A 15717-nucleotide genomic window follows, 5' to 3' on the forward strand; every position below is an offset into this window, starting at 1 on the left:
TCAAAATATCCTCCGTTTGCCCTAATAGGTATGTACTATGGCGGACAATAAATTTAGGCCGGCAAATTTCTGACATTTCAAAAAAGTCAATGCAAGCGACCATTTATTGTCATTATGACTGATGTGTCAGTTTGTCAAACTGAAGGTTTTCAAGCTGTTTGGCGTTTCCTTCGCCCTTTTCGTAACTTACAGATCATGACGCACTAGCATAACTGATTTGTAGTAGCACTTCTCTCTGGTGCACGCTTCTTTTGCCAATCTTAATTTTGATTATCGCTGTCACGATGACAAGAATGACAAAAATCGAAAATGGGGTTAGTTGAACATAATGCCAGCTTCACATTTTGATGTCAAGCCAATGACAGGCCGGCCTAAATTTATTGTCCGCCATAGTACAAGCATTAGCATGGTCATAGACGAGTTCCTCCCAGCGGTCAGTTTACACCACAGGTGGTCGGTACTTAGCTGTTATCTGTAGACGAGTTGCTCCCGCTTATTGTCGAAGGATTAAGGAAGGCGACAGGTATATTTTTACATTTTTGAGTGCAAGATAAAGGAAAACTTACTAAATATTAAAATAAAATCTTTACTTTCAGGAATATTATTACAACATAGGTTTATCACGATAAGAAATTATTTGTACAAAATTTATTCTATGGAGTATTCCATTCTCACAATTTTCTATTAATTTTTGTAATGTCTCTTTTTTGTTTCTTACGTCGTTTCTCAACTTTTTCATTCCTCTGTTTGCAGATTGAATTTTGCTATACGTATATGTTTGAAAACTAATAAGTACATCTAAAAAAGCAAAAATGGAAGGATGACTAGAATAAAAATTATTTTTTAAATGTGCAGATCATAATTACCACCCCTGCAATGCAGTCTAATCCCCAACCCTTCACTACCTGCATCCAAGATTAGGATATTTTGGGTACCGGGAGGAACTCGTCTCCGCCGATTAGCATACCTTAGGACAGCAGCATTGGCATTTCCGCTACGTTCCCCACACACAAAATGTATATCTGCATACTTCTCGGTATAATATTCTGACATTGTAAACGACTGTAATCTTTGCAGGCGACCGATAAAAATTAGGTCAAGTCAACTGTCAAAGTGTATACTTTGACAGTAGTCAATTTCGAATCGTTACCAAGCAATCATTTTTAAATCGAAACATTTTTTCCTGAACAAAACAATATTTTAGCAGTCCCAAAACAGCTGGGAACAATTTTATTTTCAGAAAGTGCTTTAGTTTATCCAAAAACGGTATAAAGGTTTTCGACCACATTTTCTCTAATAAACTCACCCTGAAATTTTTGAGAGACCATTCCCTAACACCCAGTATTTGACATTTTCATGTAGCCCAATTTACTCCAACAAAATTTTGCTGTATAGTGGCGGCCGGGGAAAATGGGAATGACTTAAATTACTATGGGCTGTATTTAAATAAATCTGTAATGGTTATCATTATAAAAATTTACGACAGGGGCCGATTTCTTTGAATACCTGTGTTCTTAGAAGTAACGATTTAAGAAGGGTTTTGTTTGCAGGTGGTGACAGGCAAAAATTTGGCCCTATCGTAAATCTTTATAATGATAACCATTACAATTTTATTTGAATACAGCCCAGAGTGATTTAAGTCATTCTCATTTTCCCCGGCCGCCACTATACTAGTTTTTTATGAATTCGATAGTACAATGTCAAACTTTTTGACATACACAGCTGCCAACCCGATAGGTTGTATTTTCCGGATTTTCCCTATTATGATTATGATTATTTATTAGACAATAAAAAATAAAAAAATTAAAAATCGGAATAATAATACATGTAAATGTGTTTTTTTACACTAAATTAAAGTAACATATTAGTGATATGTGACATAACAGAGACAAAATGGTAAGTTATGATGACTATGAGAGTAAAAATTAACGGTAAAAAGAAATTAAACTTGAAATCAGGAACAATTATTTAAAAATGAACTAAAGGAAATGCTCGAGATGCCCACCATTTTGCTATTAACATAAATTAACTCTTCTTTTTAGGCTCTCGAACAGATTCACCTGCATGTTTAATTTAATTTGAAATGTCAAATTAATATTTTTCTACTTGTCAATGATGCGGCTGTCAATGTCAGATGCTCTACGGTCAGATGTGATGATGTGAAACCGTCAATAACCATATATATATATAACCGGAAATTACTCTAGTTTGCTCCAGTTGTACCATTTAAAAATAAATTCAGTCCCACCAATTCAAACAGTAAGCAGAGTCCTTGATCACCCCGTATATTGCTGTAAATATTTCATCAAAAAAAAGATCAAAATAACATTACAACAAATTCCAGATAAATAAATGCATGAAACAACAAATATATAAGTAAAAAATAAAGTACCTAATGAATTATTTAATTTTTTATTTATTGTGTTGGTTTTAGTTATTTTCGTTTTGACACTGTCACCTTTGCAATTACCATTATACAGTTGTTATGTTGGTAGAATTAGTTTTCAAATAATATTTATTTCTTAACCTTATTTATTATGTATCAATTGCCAATAAACACCCAAGTAGAGTAGTGGATGTAAAACAGCATACACAAACATGTGATATATTTGTTGATTTTCTCGCAATCTAACGTGAAAATGAATAGACGAGTCTATAGAGTACCATAAATGTGCGTTAATTGTAGAATTCGTTGTAGAATGTCTTCACGCATACTGGCCCCCAAAATGGCAAGAGCAGATACACTATGCAGTCAGTCACTTTTGGAAGCTGGAGAACGACCGTTGGAAAGACCACTGGGAGGAGAGCCTGGTGATGTAAAAACTCAGTTTGTAACTCGTGAAGGAACATACCGTCTGATGACTCTAAGTGAATATTCAAGACCTAATAGAGTAGGCTATCAAACTCAGGGACAGACCCCACCGCAAGTACGTGTTTCCCTCGTGACTCTTCCAGATCAGGGTGAAAGAATTTGTTTCAATCATGGTCGAGAACTTTATGTTTACGTATATAAAGGTATCAAGAAAGCTGCTGACTTGAGTAAGCCTTTAGAGAAAAAAGTGTATAAAGGAACCAATCCTACTTGTCATGATTTCAATGTAGCCTCAGCATCTAACGAAAGTGTTAGTCTCTTAATTGGTTTTAGCACTGGACAAATTCAGTTAATTGATCCCATTAAGAAAGAATTAAATAAGTTATTTAATGAAGAAAGGCTAATTGATAAAAGTAGAGTGACCTGTTTGAGATGGGTACCTGGAAGCCGTTCGTTGTTTTTAGCTGCACACGCTTCTGGTCAGTTGTACGTTTATAATGAAGAATTGCCGTGTGGCTCAGCAGCTCCACATTACCAACCCTTCAAGGCAGGAGAAGGTTTTAGTGTTAGCACCTGTAAAACAAAATCAACGCGTAATCCCTTATTCCGATGGCTGTTAGGCACGGGTAGTGCAATCAACGAACTAGCCTTCAGTCCCAATGGTTCACAGTTAGCCATCGTGTCTCAAGATGGCCTGCTGAGAGTATTTCAGTATGACAGTATGGAACTTTTAGGAACCGCACGATCATATTTCGGTGGTTTGTTGTGCGTGGCGTGGTCTGGCGACGGTCGACTAATTGCAGTTGGAGGAGAAGATGATCTCGTCACTGTCTATTCAATGGAACAAAAGCGCGTGATTGGGCGAGCCCAAGGACACAGATCTTGGGTAGCATCCGTCGCTTTTGATTGGTTCCTGGAAGCCGAGTCGTGCTACAGACTGGGTTCTGTAGGCCACGACACACAACTGTGTCTGTGGGAACTGCCTGAAGACGCTTTGACACCGTCGAAACCTAGAGTGAAACGGAGATCTGATCCTCTACAGCTCGTTGGAACACCGGCGTGTCCTCGATTAGACGAGTGTCCAGTGTTGGAACCTTTAGTTTGTAAAAAAATTGCTCACGAGAGGTTGACAGCGCTAGTTTTTCGACCTGATTGCATTATAACGGCGTGCCAAGATGGATACGTTTACACATGGGCACGACCCCCTTCCTGAATATGTTGTATTTTTGTAATTAGACTTTTTTCCAACTTTTATACCTATTAGAAATCAAAGTGTATATATTGTAATAAGTGTAATAATTAATGGTGTAGAATATGTTTTACAATATGTACCTAATCAGTGTGATTTTTCGTAATTTTATCATTCATAAATATACACAAAATTTTTTGAAAACACCTCTTTCATTATGAAGGACAAACTCGAACCATCTCAACTGAACATTTGCACAAAATTAACGTAACAAATAATACTGCGAAAAATTATTTAATTTTCGCTTAAAACGAACTTTCACAAATTTATACTTAAGCTGAAAACGTAAACATTAAATTAGAAAAATTAAAAACGTAGCATCTAACTTAAATTAGACAAATAAAAAAAAAGTATCAATTTTACAAAATAAATACACGTTTTCCTGATATATCAATATTATTTATAAAATAAAATTTAGTTTAACTTAAAGTATGCAATTCTTTTATTTCAAATTTTAAAATTATGCAGTCCAGTAATGGTAATAATTAGAATTGAAATAACTAATACAAATACTATCGAAGCTTATAAATTTATGCTAATCATTGGTTTAATAATGAATAAAAAATAAGCTATTGCTTAAGGAAACACTCTTCTAATGCCATTTGATATTTATCAATATCATAACTTATTGGCATTACAAATGTGTTATATTCACAGTGACAAAAGGCACATTAAGTTTGAATTATGACATTTTTCACTACGAAATCCTGTAATCGACCTTAAAAATCCCCAGTCATTGTATAAATGTTTGTTTTATTATGATAAAATGAATAGTACACAAATCTATTGTTAATACAGTTTATCAAAAATTAAATAAAATGGTGCTCATCAGAGGCACTTAAATCTAAAATAGCTTCGTAGAGCGGTTCAGGTTTGGGGAAACGTTCGACCCAAGACTGAATCATCCCCTCTGGTGACTCTTCGTAAGTTTTCAACTCGACTTTCGAGCCGACCAACACAGTATTAGCTTGAGTAAATATTTTCCTGGGCTGTTTATTAGCCAACACAATTGCTCTCCAACTGACCCACGGCTCAGTAACTTCGGAATAATGCTGATACAGCCGTTGCGCAGCCTCGACATTGGCCGTTGCCTTGTACACTTGCAACTGCAACAGGAAGTTACCGAGTGCGGCTCTTCCGGCGCCTCTTAATGCGGATCGATCCAAGGTCACCAGTAAATCACCTTCCTTGGGCTGAGTTACACTGGCGACTCCTGCTTGAAGCAAAACCTTGGCCAAAACGTATCTCGCCTGAAAGAAATTAAACGAAATAAAAAGTAGGTATACAATAAGTATTTGAGGACAACTACCTGAGCGTGAGCTTGAAGCCACCCGCGCTTAGGGTCCCAAGTTTCTAACGCTCTACCGATTCCGTTCCAAACCAACGACAACCAGTTCACGTAGAGAACGTCTTCGGCTTGTTTACCTTCGTGACCGAAGATCTTCAACACGGCCGGTTCCAAACTGAGATAAAGACCGACAGCTTCGGCGCGACATTCTTCGTAAGACGAACTCAAAGGTCCAAAACGTGAATCATAGGTATCGCCTGGTTCGTAACAGCTAGCGGGTGGTTTTCCGGTTAGGGGGTCTAGCAAAGTACTGGGATAATTCAGTTTTCCGTCGGCCGCACGGTGCAGCAATTTTCCGGATCCGTGACCCAGCAGTTCGTGCAAACCCACCTAAGAGATGTTGGAGTGACTTTTATTAAGTAAAAAAAAAAAAAAAAAACGCTCTACCTGCAGTTCGAAAGAAGCCACTCGCCACTTCTGTATTAGCTCGGCGTCTGATTTGCTTAGGAAGGGTGTCACGGACATTTGATAACTTGCCGGTATCACATTTCCCAGCGAGACATTTTTGAAACCTTCACTCTGTCGTATGTCATCATCTAAATCGTAATAGTATTTTTTTAAACTGTTCAGTATTTAATTGAAGTCTTTACTTTAAAATGTATATTTTGTTAAAAAATTGACATAATCCAATAGTACCGGGTGTTTTTTTAAATTTTACCTCATAGTAGGCGTTGAAGAATCGATTGTGAACGCACTATACAGGTTACCGATCACGGATCAGCTGTTTGAAGCTTTACGTTTTACACGAGTGGTGCGTTCACAATCGACTCTTCAACGGCTACTAGAGATATTTTCATATTTGATGGCGGAAACAAAAGACTGAGAAATGTCACAAATTTGTATTGTCACTGTCAAATTTCTCAAAGACGTTCGTGATTTCGACAGAAATGTAGCAAATTGGCAATAAGAAAGTTATTCATCGTCGAACTAGAGAAATAATTTGTAATACGTTTGATTATATGAGAATAACTTTTCCTTTAGAACCACTGACAAAAACTGGTTTCCTTAGAATTTATTTTTTCAGTCTATTTAGCGAAAATTTAAATTTACCTAGACATTCCTTTTTACGGCGTGTATGAGAAATTTGACACTGACAATACAATTTTGTGACATTTCTCAGTCTTTTGTTTCCGCCACCAAATATGAAAATACCTCTACGAAGTGAAATAAAAAAAAAAAATACCCGATATATAAAGGAGTTGCACAAGACAGTCTGTCTATTAATGTAATCTTTTGTAAAACGTGTGTAACGTGCTATTTTTTCTATTTCGGCTTCATTAATTAATTTTTTGAAGTATAAAATAATTATCTAGTAATTTTTATTTTAATGGCATTGGGTTGGTATTGATAAAGCAATGTCATTTCATTGACTATTAAATTTCAAATGGTTTCAAATTTTGTTACAATAATAATCTACCACTGCTGCCTCTGAATTCGTAACATTAAGACTGAGTAAACAGGTTAAATATGTTATCTTATTTAAACTCTCTGTTTCTATTTACATACATATGTCATTTTCAACTTTTTATACTTACAATTTGGAATGTTGATTCCTGCTGGAATTCCACTTGAGGCAAAACTTAAAACATCAAGTGAAGTAAAGTCCGGTCTTAGGAATTTATCTTTCTCAAATCCTTTACACCAAGGTAATAAAGGTAAAAAGTCTTCAGCTTGTGAAACTAGAGTTGTAAACTTTGCAGACATAGCTCTGTTAACAATAGCCACAAACCCTTCAAATTCGCCTCTAACTCCTGCTGGGTCTCGGTAGGTTTCTATGAAACCTATGTAAGTTTCTACAGCTGGTCCCTTATCTTTAATCCAATAGCGTGAACCATCTTTATGAAGGTTGAGTGAGCCAGTAATAAAAGATTGGGCATAAGAATTCAACATGTTGGCCTGAACAGAATTTGCTGCATGCTTTGCCGCATGTTCTAATGACGCAGCAACTCGTCCAATCAGTGGTGAATAATCACCTTTGGTCAGTCGAAATGTCATATTCCCAAAAGTTTCACTCTTCAGCTCACCTTCCTCTTTTGAAGCTAAACGAATTTCATAATCAATCTGAGAATAGACAATTACATATTGTATCATTATTATGTAACAATATTTACCTTTCCATCTTCAGATACAGTTTTGAATAAACGTGTATTGTAACCTTCTATTTGCTGTGTTTTCATCCAATCTTGCACTCGCTGGTTATCTTCTGGGATGCAATTTTGCGACATATAAGTCGTACACCCATGAGGAGAATAACCTAAACAGGTTTTTCCTGAGCTAAGATCATACATAGGCCCCTTTAATTTAGACCACAGTGCTTTAATTTGAGGCCAGGCAGAACTCGCTTCAAGAAGTTTTTCTAGTGTTTCCTCAGAAATACTTGGAACAAATTTTGAATCCCCAAATCCCTAAATTAAAATGTTACATTTGCATTAAAAATTATTATTTATTTATTACCTTGTAATTTCCAGCATTACTAAAAACTCCGCAGGTATAAATGAGGAAAGCTTTAACTTCATCTTCAGTCAACCCAGCTTTAATAGCTGCATTCTTAAGGTCTTTTAGGTTTTGAGATGAAAAAACTTTGTGCAAAAGTACAAAAATTGGTCCTGATTCTGGACTTGTTTGTAAGAAGGTGATTAAGCCCCCAGTCCATGATGCTTGGCTGATATAATGCGAATACAATTTTTCCTTATCAGTTAAGCCGTTAAATGCTGACGCCACTTCTAAAGAAACTATGGGTTGGTCTAATGGTAAAACATATTGAGACTTGTCCAGTTCTGAACTCATTCTAAAACTAAACATGAAATTTGGTTAAAACACACAAAAACCAAGTACTTACTTCGCTGAGAAAATGTCAAAGAAAATGAACAACGCAAATATAACCTCAAATTAACGTTAACTCTATCTAAACTATCACTTTCGTATCTGCTACACGAAACACGAAAGCTCAGGTTAATTGCAGGAAAGTGAAGTGACAACTTTTCATAAACTGCAGAGTCAGAGTATATAAACAGCAAAGCACATTTGTGCTGTGGGTTGCCTACGACGTTGATGCGAAAAAACAACAAAATTAACATTAATTTAGACAAGGGGCAGCTACTGGCTATGACTTTGACAGTGTCAGATTTTTCGTATCTTTGCTAACTCAAACAACTGTCACTATTAATCAAATTTTAACGGAAAATGGTTTTTATTTCACAACATAAAAGATTCATAATTGAATCTTACTTTGGTAATGGTGTTTTCAATAACGGAGAATGGACATTCAGTGCTGTTGCCTGTTTGGCAGAGTTTCGGCAAAAATTTCCAAATTTAAATTGAAACAGGTATATGCAACAAAAATACTTCGAGCACCCAGAGCATCTAAACGACTTGATTTGGACATACCTGCCTACGTCCAAATTTCAAAGGCTTCTTTCTAAACAATTGTTGATCGCACGATATTTTATAATAATTGCTAAACCTTAAAAAATTCAATCCAACTCATTAAAAAATGATTTTAAATGAATATCTACCGATATATCAAAAATTATCTTGGTCAAAGGTGATCATGGATTGGAAAACGTCCGTCTCGACCTATTTCGTGTGACGATTTCTTCGATAACGATTGGTCTACCACTCTACCAGCATCTTTTTTATGAGTCACATTGCCAGTTTCACGAAACACACCAACACAATTTGTAAGACATGCATAAAAACCTTCGGCATTACTGCAAAGTGTGGGAAAAAATAAAAGGTAAAACTAGGGGTAAAACTGTCTGACAGATTTTGACAAATGCTTCGACAATTATTTGAATATCCATGACCACCTTTAACCAAGATAATTTTTGATATCCCTGTATTATACTACAGGGTATTTCACGAGTTATACGTAATGAGCCCGGCGGAATTGAAAATGCAATCCAAAACACATTTCCTAAGTTAACGTGGCTATTTTAAATATCGTACTGTTGGGGACACGGAAAACTGGGCAGATGTGTCATTCAGTTGTCAAAATTTCTAAACCATACCTTAGCTACCAAGGCGGTCTAAAGTTACAGGCCAGGACACTGGCTACGTTGCCACATTCTCTGGTAGGCCATTCCATGACCTACGCAGTTCCTAAAATTTTGAAACCAATTCGACATTTAAAATAAATTTTGACAAGTCTTGGTCAAATTCGTCAAACTGAATTAAAAGCGCCTTTTAAGTGTTGCGTACCAAATTGCAACTCAAATTATGCGACTTCTTCAAATTACGTAGGTACCTGTATTTAAGTTTCCATCAAATGAGGAAAGAAAGCCAATTTGGAAAGAAATTTTAATAATCAAAAAGTGAAGAAATCGCAAAAGCAGCCATGCTTGCGCTAAATATTTTAGGGGAACAGATATAAATGGGGACAAAATGAAGCGACTTCTACCAAACGCGGTGCAAATAACTTATAATTACGAAGAAATTACATTTGGGGAAGAAATAATCAAAATTAGTAATGACCACACAATCACTGGGAAAAATCTTTTAGCTTTAAAAAGGAATATTGAAATGAGACCGAGAAGCAAGTTACAAGATATGGGGTGGGATTTAGGCAATGGGGAGAACAAAATTGTTATATTTAAGTTGGAAATGCCCACCTCGCGTTAGTTTATAACCAAACAGTTTCAATAGCCCGGAACACAGCAGAACATTTGAAATATTATCAGTAATGAGCACCGTTATTTTTCTGTCCCGAAGGTGGATTTAAACTGTATATTACAATGCGATAATGCATTTTTGAACTCTCGCAAAATTAGATCACTCATATTTGACAAATGCAAATTCAATAACAGGTTTAGTGGATTTCGAATTTTTTCACCAAATGTTGGTGAAGCAATGTTGCCAGACTGTGGTAGGCCATTCCATAGCACACTGTCTTTGGTCAGTGTCATGGCCTGGTAAATGAAGATCGCTTTGTACAAGGCGGTCTCAAGTAAATGTAGATCGCCTTGCTTTGTAGCTACTCATAACCAACCTTAAGTTAATTTGACAAGTTTTTTTTTGAAAATATCAATCATAATGACAGTAAAGGTGCATTTACACTGACATTTTTTGAAATGACAATAGCAGACTGCCCAGGATTTCATGTCCCTCATTGTACCTACTGTTTTAAAATGAAATTATGAATCCATGATAGCTTTGCTTCCAATAATTTTCTTTGTTACAACCGACATTTACGAAAAGTACTCACATAAATATCGTTACTGTCGTGAGCAAAAAAAAAAAACTGGTCGTCAAAATCAAACTTTGGCACAGTGGAAAATACTCCATTGTAAAACGCACGACGGCGCAGCCGGAGTGTTCGAAATAGAGCAAGTGTTTTAAAGACCAGTTTTCCATGAATACTTTACGATATATTTTTTTTATGTTAAATGAGTTAACATTTAGACTTCACGTTACTCCGGTCCTCTCGGGTTTGGTGATGTTTCCATGGAAATGGTGATGTTTCCATGGAAAACGCGCGATGTTGCCATGGAAAAGGGCGTTTTTTAAAGTTCGATTTAAACACGCTCAGGCGTGTTTTAAATGGGCAAAATTGGTTACCAATAAAAAAAAACAGTGTAATTATAACATGGAGTGCCGAGTGATAGACAAAACAGAATAGTAGAATACCTTTAATAGCACCTTAAAACTGTAGTATGGGATAAAAATGTTTTCGAAATGTTGCAATAATTTTGAATAAATTGCATGTTTGTGAAGTACTTTGTTCCAAAATTGTTCGAGGGCATTCTCAACACCAAGATTAAGAAGCCCACTCATCGTTTGATGTTGAAGACTATCTATGAATTTACATTAAGTATACCTGCTGATCAGCGTCCTTTCTAAAAGAATGAATCACTCGAGAATATTGAGGACAAGATTAAGTACCCACAAGAAACATACTGGCAAATGTTTTAAAGAAAAAAATGAAATAAATATGTACAGTGGGGAGCACGGAATTTCGCACACCAATTTGTATGTCATTAAAAATAACTATCTAGTCTAAGCTTTATTGTCATTATAATCAATCATGATATATGTGATCATGACTGATGTTTCACCTAAACTGTCACAAAACTGCCGCGAGTATCTCATTTTAATAAAATTATGTCAGTGAAATGTCCAATGTGTGCGAAATTCCGTGCTCGCCACTGTACTATCGCTGGCCAAAAAAAAAAACTCGTACAATTACGGCCACGGAATTTTGGCCGTCACTTGTCATTCCATTGACATGAGATGTAAAGCGGTCCTTACTTATTCGTAACCTCACTTTCTACTACATATTAGAAGACTTGTCATTTTGATGCTGACTGTGACTGACTTGCAAGAAAACGCACTTCCTCATCTCGTGCAATTTTGGAACAGAGATATTATCCGCACTTTATTGAAATAGGGTATTGGTAGCATGTTCGCAACTATGAATGAAGTATGACAAATTTTTTAAATTGACATGAAAGTGACGGCCAAAATTCCTTGGCCGCAATTGTACCTACACAGATGACAGAACAACAGATCCAAAAATTAAAAATTTGAGTTGTGTAAACATCGCTTTTTTAATAAAGGTTATGTACAGTTGCGGCCGTTGAAAACTCAGACACTTTGACAACGCCAAACTTTTGGCTTTGTAAATGGTACTGAAAGTGACGTTTCTCGAAATGTCACTCAAACATTATCCACATTAATTTCTCTCGCAATGGCTGTTATACTCACACCGTCCCTCTGTCAAACACATTTTTGCAAATCAGATAATTACGGCATTTCAAAAGTTACGCGCGATTCTGACCTAATATGTCAAATACTGACACTGACTTTATAATCCTTGATGAAAATCCTGTTTACGCTAATCAAATTTCGGAATTTATACAGAGTGTTTAAATCTTTCCTGTCTGAGATTTCAACGGCCGCAACTGTACGCATAGATTTGATTTTTTGTTTGGGCAATTAAACGGTAGGTACCTTTATCAACACCAACCTCAGCAGTAACTGCCCGTGTCGAAATCCCGTCTCTTAAGCGTTGCGCTATAGCCTGTTTTTGAATTTCAGTTCAACCCATTTTTTCGCATTGACTTTAACACTGACAATAACGTTTGACGTTGTAGATTTTACAATACTTAAATTTTGGCTGTACGAGTTTTTTTTTTGGCCAGCGAAAATACTTATGTCTTAACTGTGGAGGATCCGACAAAACTTTAGAATCTATGCACTACACGCTAAAGAACATTCAAAAACTTGAGTTTTAGGGCCAAGAAAACCACATTTTTTAATGATTTGATGTAAAATTAGTTCTGACGAGGTGACGGAAATAGTTATTTATTTAACGAGTTTGTGTGTAATTTGGGCTTTTTTGGCATTAGTGGGCCAGTTTAAAGGTCCACGAGTGCCAAAAAAGCGCAAATTACACAAGAACGAGTTGAATACAACGTTTTTTTGTTCGACAAGCCCCCCCAAAGGCTCCAAATGGCTGAAAATCTTTAAAATTAACTTGACGTTTCGTTTTGACAAGTTGTCAAATTCATCAAAATTCGTTCACACAGGAGAAAATTCTCAAATTCTGACAGTGTCGAACAAAAAACCACTTTTATGGAAAAGGTGTTCAAACTTGAGCCTAAAGAATAGGAACAAAATGTAGTAAATGCACAGCGAATTTCTTCAGACCCTAGCTTTGTCGTGTTGTCAATGAATAGTTCTTTGATAAACTCTATCTAATTTGTTGGTTTACAAGTTCCTTTTTACTTTTAAGGAGTACAATACGTTTTAGAAGACATCTGACATCTCAATACTAAAATACGAATCAAACAATTGCAAAATTCCTTATATCTATAAAACAATGGCTAAATGTCCTATGTCTACAGTAAGTACAATGAGGGACATGGAATCCTGGGCAGTCTGTTATTGTCATTTCAAAAAGTGTCAATGTAAATGCACCTTTACCGTCATTATAATTGATATTTTCAAAAAAACTGTCAACTTGGTTATGAGTAGCTAAGGTATGGTTTAGAAATTTTGACAACTGAATGACACATCTGCCCAGTTTTCCGTGTCCCCAATAGTACTATTCCGGACACGGAATCTTGGCCACGACTGACATTTAACTGACAAATACATATGTGTGAACTGGCCTTTCTTGAATATAACCCAACTTTTGACTCGATAATGCCATTTCCCTGCTTTTTTGATGTCACAAGAAAATCTTCAAAGTGATTTTTAATAATTGTCATTTATTAATGACACTAATGACTGGTTTACATCATTTTTTAGAAATGTCTAAAAAATGTTGGCAAAGATTCCGTGTCCGGAATAGTATCTACTGCAATTTATTAAGATACGAGTAAATGGTGAGACTGTCTGAACACTTAAATTAAACTACATAATTATTCAACTCTTCACTATTTGCAATGTTATTTATCATGAAGCAAAATCTGAAAATATTGCTCAAAAGTCTTTGCTCTTTTTGTTTCAAAATTAATGTTATGAATGTCAGAATTTATGAAAGTACTAATACATACCTACACAATGCGTCCAGGTTTCTGTCAGACTGAGGATATAGCGTTAATATATGGCGGAATCTATTTGTATTATACACCGATTGAAAAGTAAATCTCACACTTACGAGCGTACAGAGTTTAAGCATGATGGTTTGATTCATTGTGCTTTTATGACATTTTCATATGGCATAAACGTTCTTGGGAATATCATGAAACATTGAAAGGCAATGAAGATGGTCTAAAGCCTTAAAATAAGAAACTGCGACAATTAGGCGGTAAAAGGTTATTTGGGCAGTTCCGAAGAAAGTGAACAATTGAAAAAACGAAGAGCTTGTGCTTGTTTTATGCAAAAACGAAAAAATGCAGCCTAGAGCAATATCGCATAACATAACAAAAGGCAACCCTAATTTCTTCGGATTGATTGTGAGTAGAGATGAGATGCAGTCCTTCTAATGAGTAGATACGACCAGTAGAAAAAATTGCTAAGAAAGTGCCAAATGGAAGTCACTAGGTTTGTCGAAACCCCAAAAATACGGCAAAACCGTCCAAAATCAAAAGAATGTTACGATAAAAAGGTATTGTGTAGGAACAAAAAAAAGTACTACTATGTCAAAAGGTTAACACCACATTTTATCTTACAATTTTGAATGTTTGATGACTAGAATTGCAGCATGATAATGCAGTGAGAATTTAATTTTGCCAAAGGTAAATAAGAATTCTACTTTGATGTTATAAATGATATTCAAGAGGCTGTGGCGTAACATTTCTTGAACTTGTAGATTCATTCAATTGCTTTTAAGGCATCCTCACTTGTATCTATATTCAGAAGGGAACTAGGTATGCTGAATAAACAAAAATTCAGAACTGTGTTCAATGCAATGTTTATGGTTTTATCAACTCTGGTACTTACCCTGTAAAATGATGTCCCATCTCTGGATGTATTTCAATAACATTATCTTTTAAGAAAATAGGCATCTGACACCATATTTTCAAAATAAACTCGAGTTTAATCAAACTGCAAGACTGCAAATTGGGTATATCTAACACTTCTGGAAAGTTTACCCTTATATTATAGATACGTTCCGCCTTTGCATCAATTCCGTCCTTTTTAAACTTCAGAATGGTTTCAACGTACTGTTTGTAAGTGTTCGTATAATTTAACGGTTTAAATTTGACTCGTTTGCTGAATTTCACTCCCAAGCACTTTACTTTTTCGCTGGAATCATTTTTGACAAACACTTTAAAATCAATGATGTCACCAGCGACGAAAGCTATTCTAGGCAAGCATATCTGCATGATCAATTTTCCTTCTCTGCGGAAACCGAAACGTCGAAAGGTCGTCTCCTTGTAAAAGAAATTTTCTTTTTGAAAACTTCTAGTCATTGCGCGCATTTCCACCGGCGAATCGACCGTGATTACGAAAGAATCCGTGAAGTCGTTCCAGATAAAAGGAACTATCGTTCCTGTTACTACGTAAAATACTTTGCCATATGTATGGTGAAATGTCGATGGCAAATCTCTAGGTATGTAGATTTTGAAAGGGTAAACCATCTCCGTTTTACTGATTTGCTTGACTCCTCTTTTGGCAGAGTAAACAATCTCTTCGGCGCTGTATATCACGTTGTAATTATCGTACTTTACAAAATTGAACCACCTGCCCACGTTTACATACTCGATGCAGTCTAATCGAATTTTCACACTTCTAATTCTAACATTGTGCTTGCAATGACATTTAAACAATCCGGTAATATGCGAGTCAGTATGGAAACTGGCGCTGGTATTATCTAATATAACTTTACACTGAAACATTATCACTTGTCAACTAACAGTT

At 35.8% G+C, this 15717-nt stretch overlaps 2 protein-coding genes and 1 long non-coding RNA gene across 5 annotated transcripts; 1 reads left to right on the forward strand and 2 right to left on the reverse strand.

Moving 5' to 3' along the window:
* Positions 1-572: 572 nt before the first annotated feature.
* Positions 573-1037, reverse strand: LOC138123688 (uncharacterized). Its single transcript, XR_011156884.1, has 2 exons — positions 867-1037; positions 573-798 (listed from the first exon to the last, which is right to left on the reverse strand). It is a non-coding gene; the product is annotated as an uncharacterized lncRNA (long non-coding RNA).
* A 1449-nt stretch (positions 1038-2486) lies between these two features.
* Positions 2487-4447, forward strand: LOC138123134 (WD repeat-containing protein 20). The gene has a single exon (XM_069037690.1). It carries the CDS (start codon positions 2670-2672, stop codon positions 4023-4025), a length of 1356 nt encoding a protein of 451 aa, XP_068893791.1. The 5' UTR covers positions 2487-2669; the 3' UTR covers positions 4026-4447.
* Positions 4448-4794: 347 nt separating this feature from the next.
* Positions 4795-15695, reverse strand: DppIII (dipeptidyl peptidase 3). 3 transcript variants are annotated; one of them, XM_069037687.1, is made up of 7 exons: positions 14797-15695; positions 7864-8203; positions 7521-7814; positions 6945-7470; positions 5797-5945; positions 5371-5739; positions 4795-5311 (listed from the first exon to the last, which is right to left on the reverse strand). In XM_069037687.1, the coding sequence occupies exons 1-7, from the start codon at positions 15693-15695 to the stop codon at positions 4871-4873; spliced, it is 3018 nt and encodes a 1005-aa protein (XP_068893788.1). In that variant the 3' UTR covers positions 4795-4870. The 3 variants fall into 3 exon arrangements, with proteins under 3 accessions (XP_068893788.1, XP_068893790.1, XP_068893789.1); XM_069037689.1 differs by lacking the exon at positions 14797-15695 and adding an exon at positions 8249-8407 and having other exon boundaries at positions 7864-8197; XM_069037688.1 differs by lacking the exon at positions 14797-15695 and adding an exon at positions 8249-8406.
* Between the last annotated feature and the right edge of the window lie 22 nt (positions 15696-15717).

Source organism: Tenebrio molitor, chromosome 2 (assembly GCF_963966145.1).
Source record: "Tenebrio molitor chromosome 2, icTenMoli1.1, whole genome shotgun sequence".
NCBI classification, from domain to species: Eukaryota; Metazoa; Arthropoda; class Insecta; order Coleoptera; family Tenebrionidae; genus Tenebrio; species Tenebrio molitor.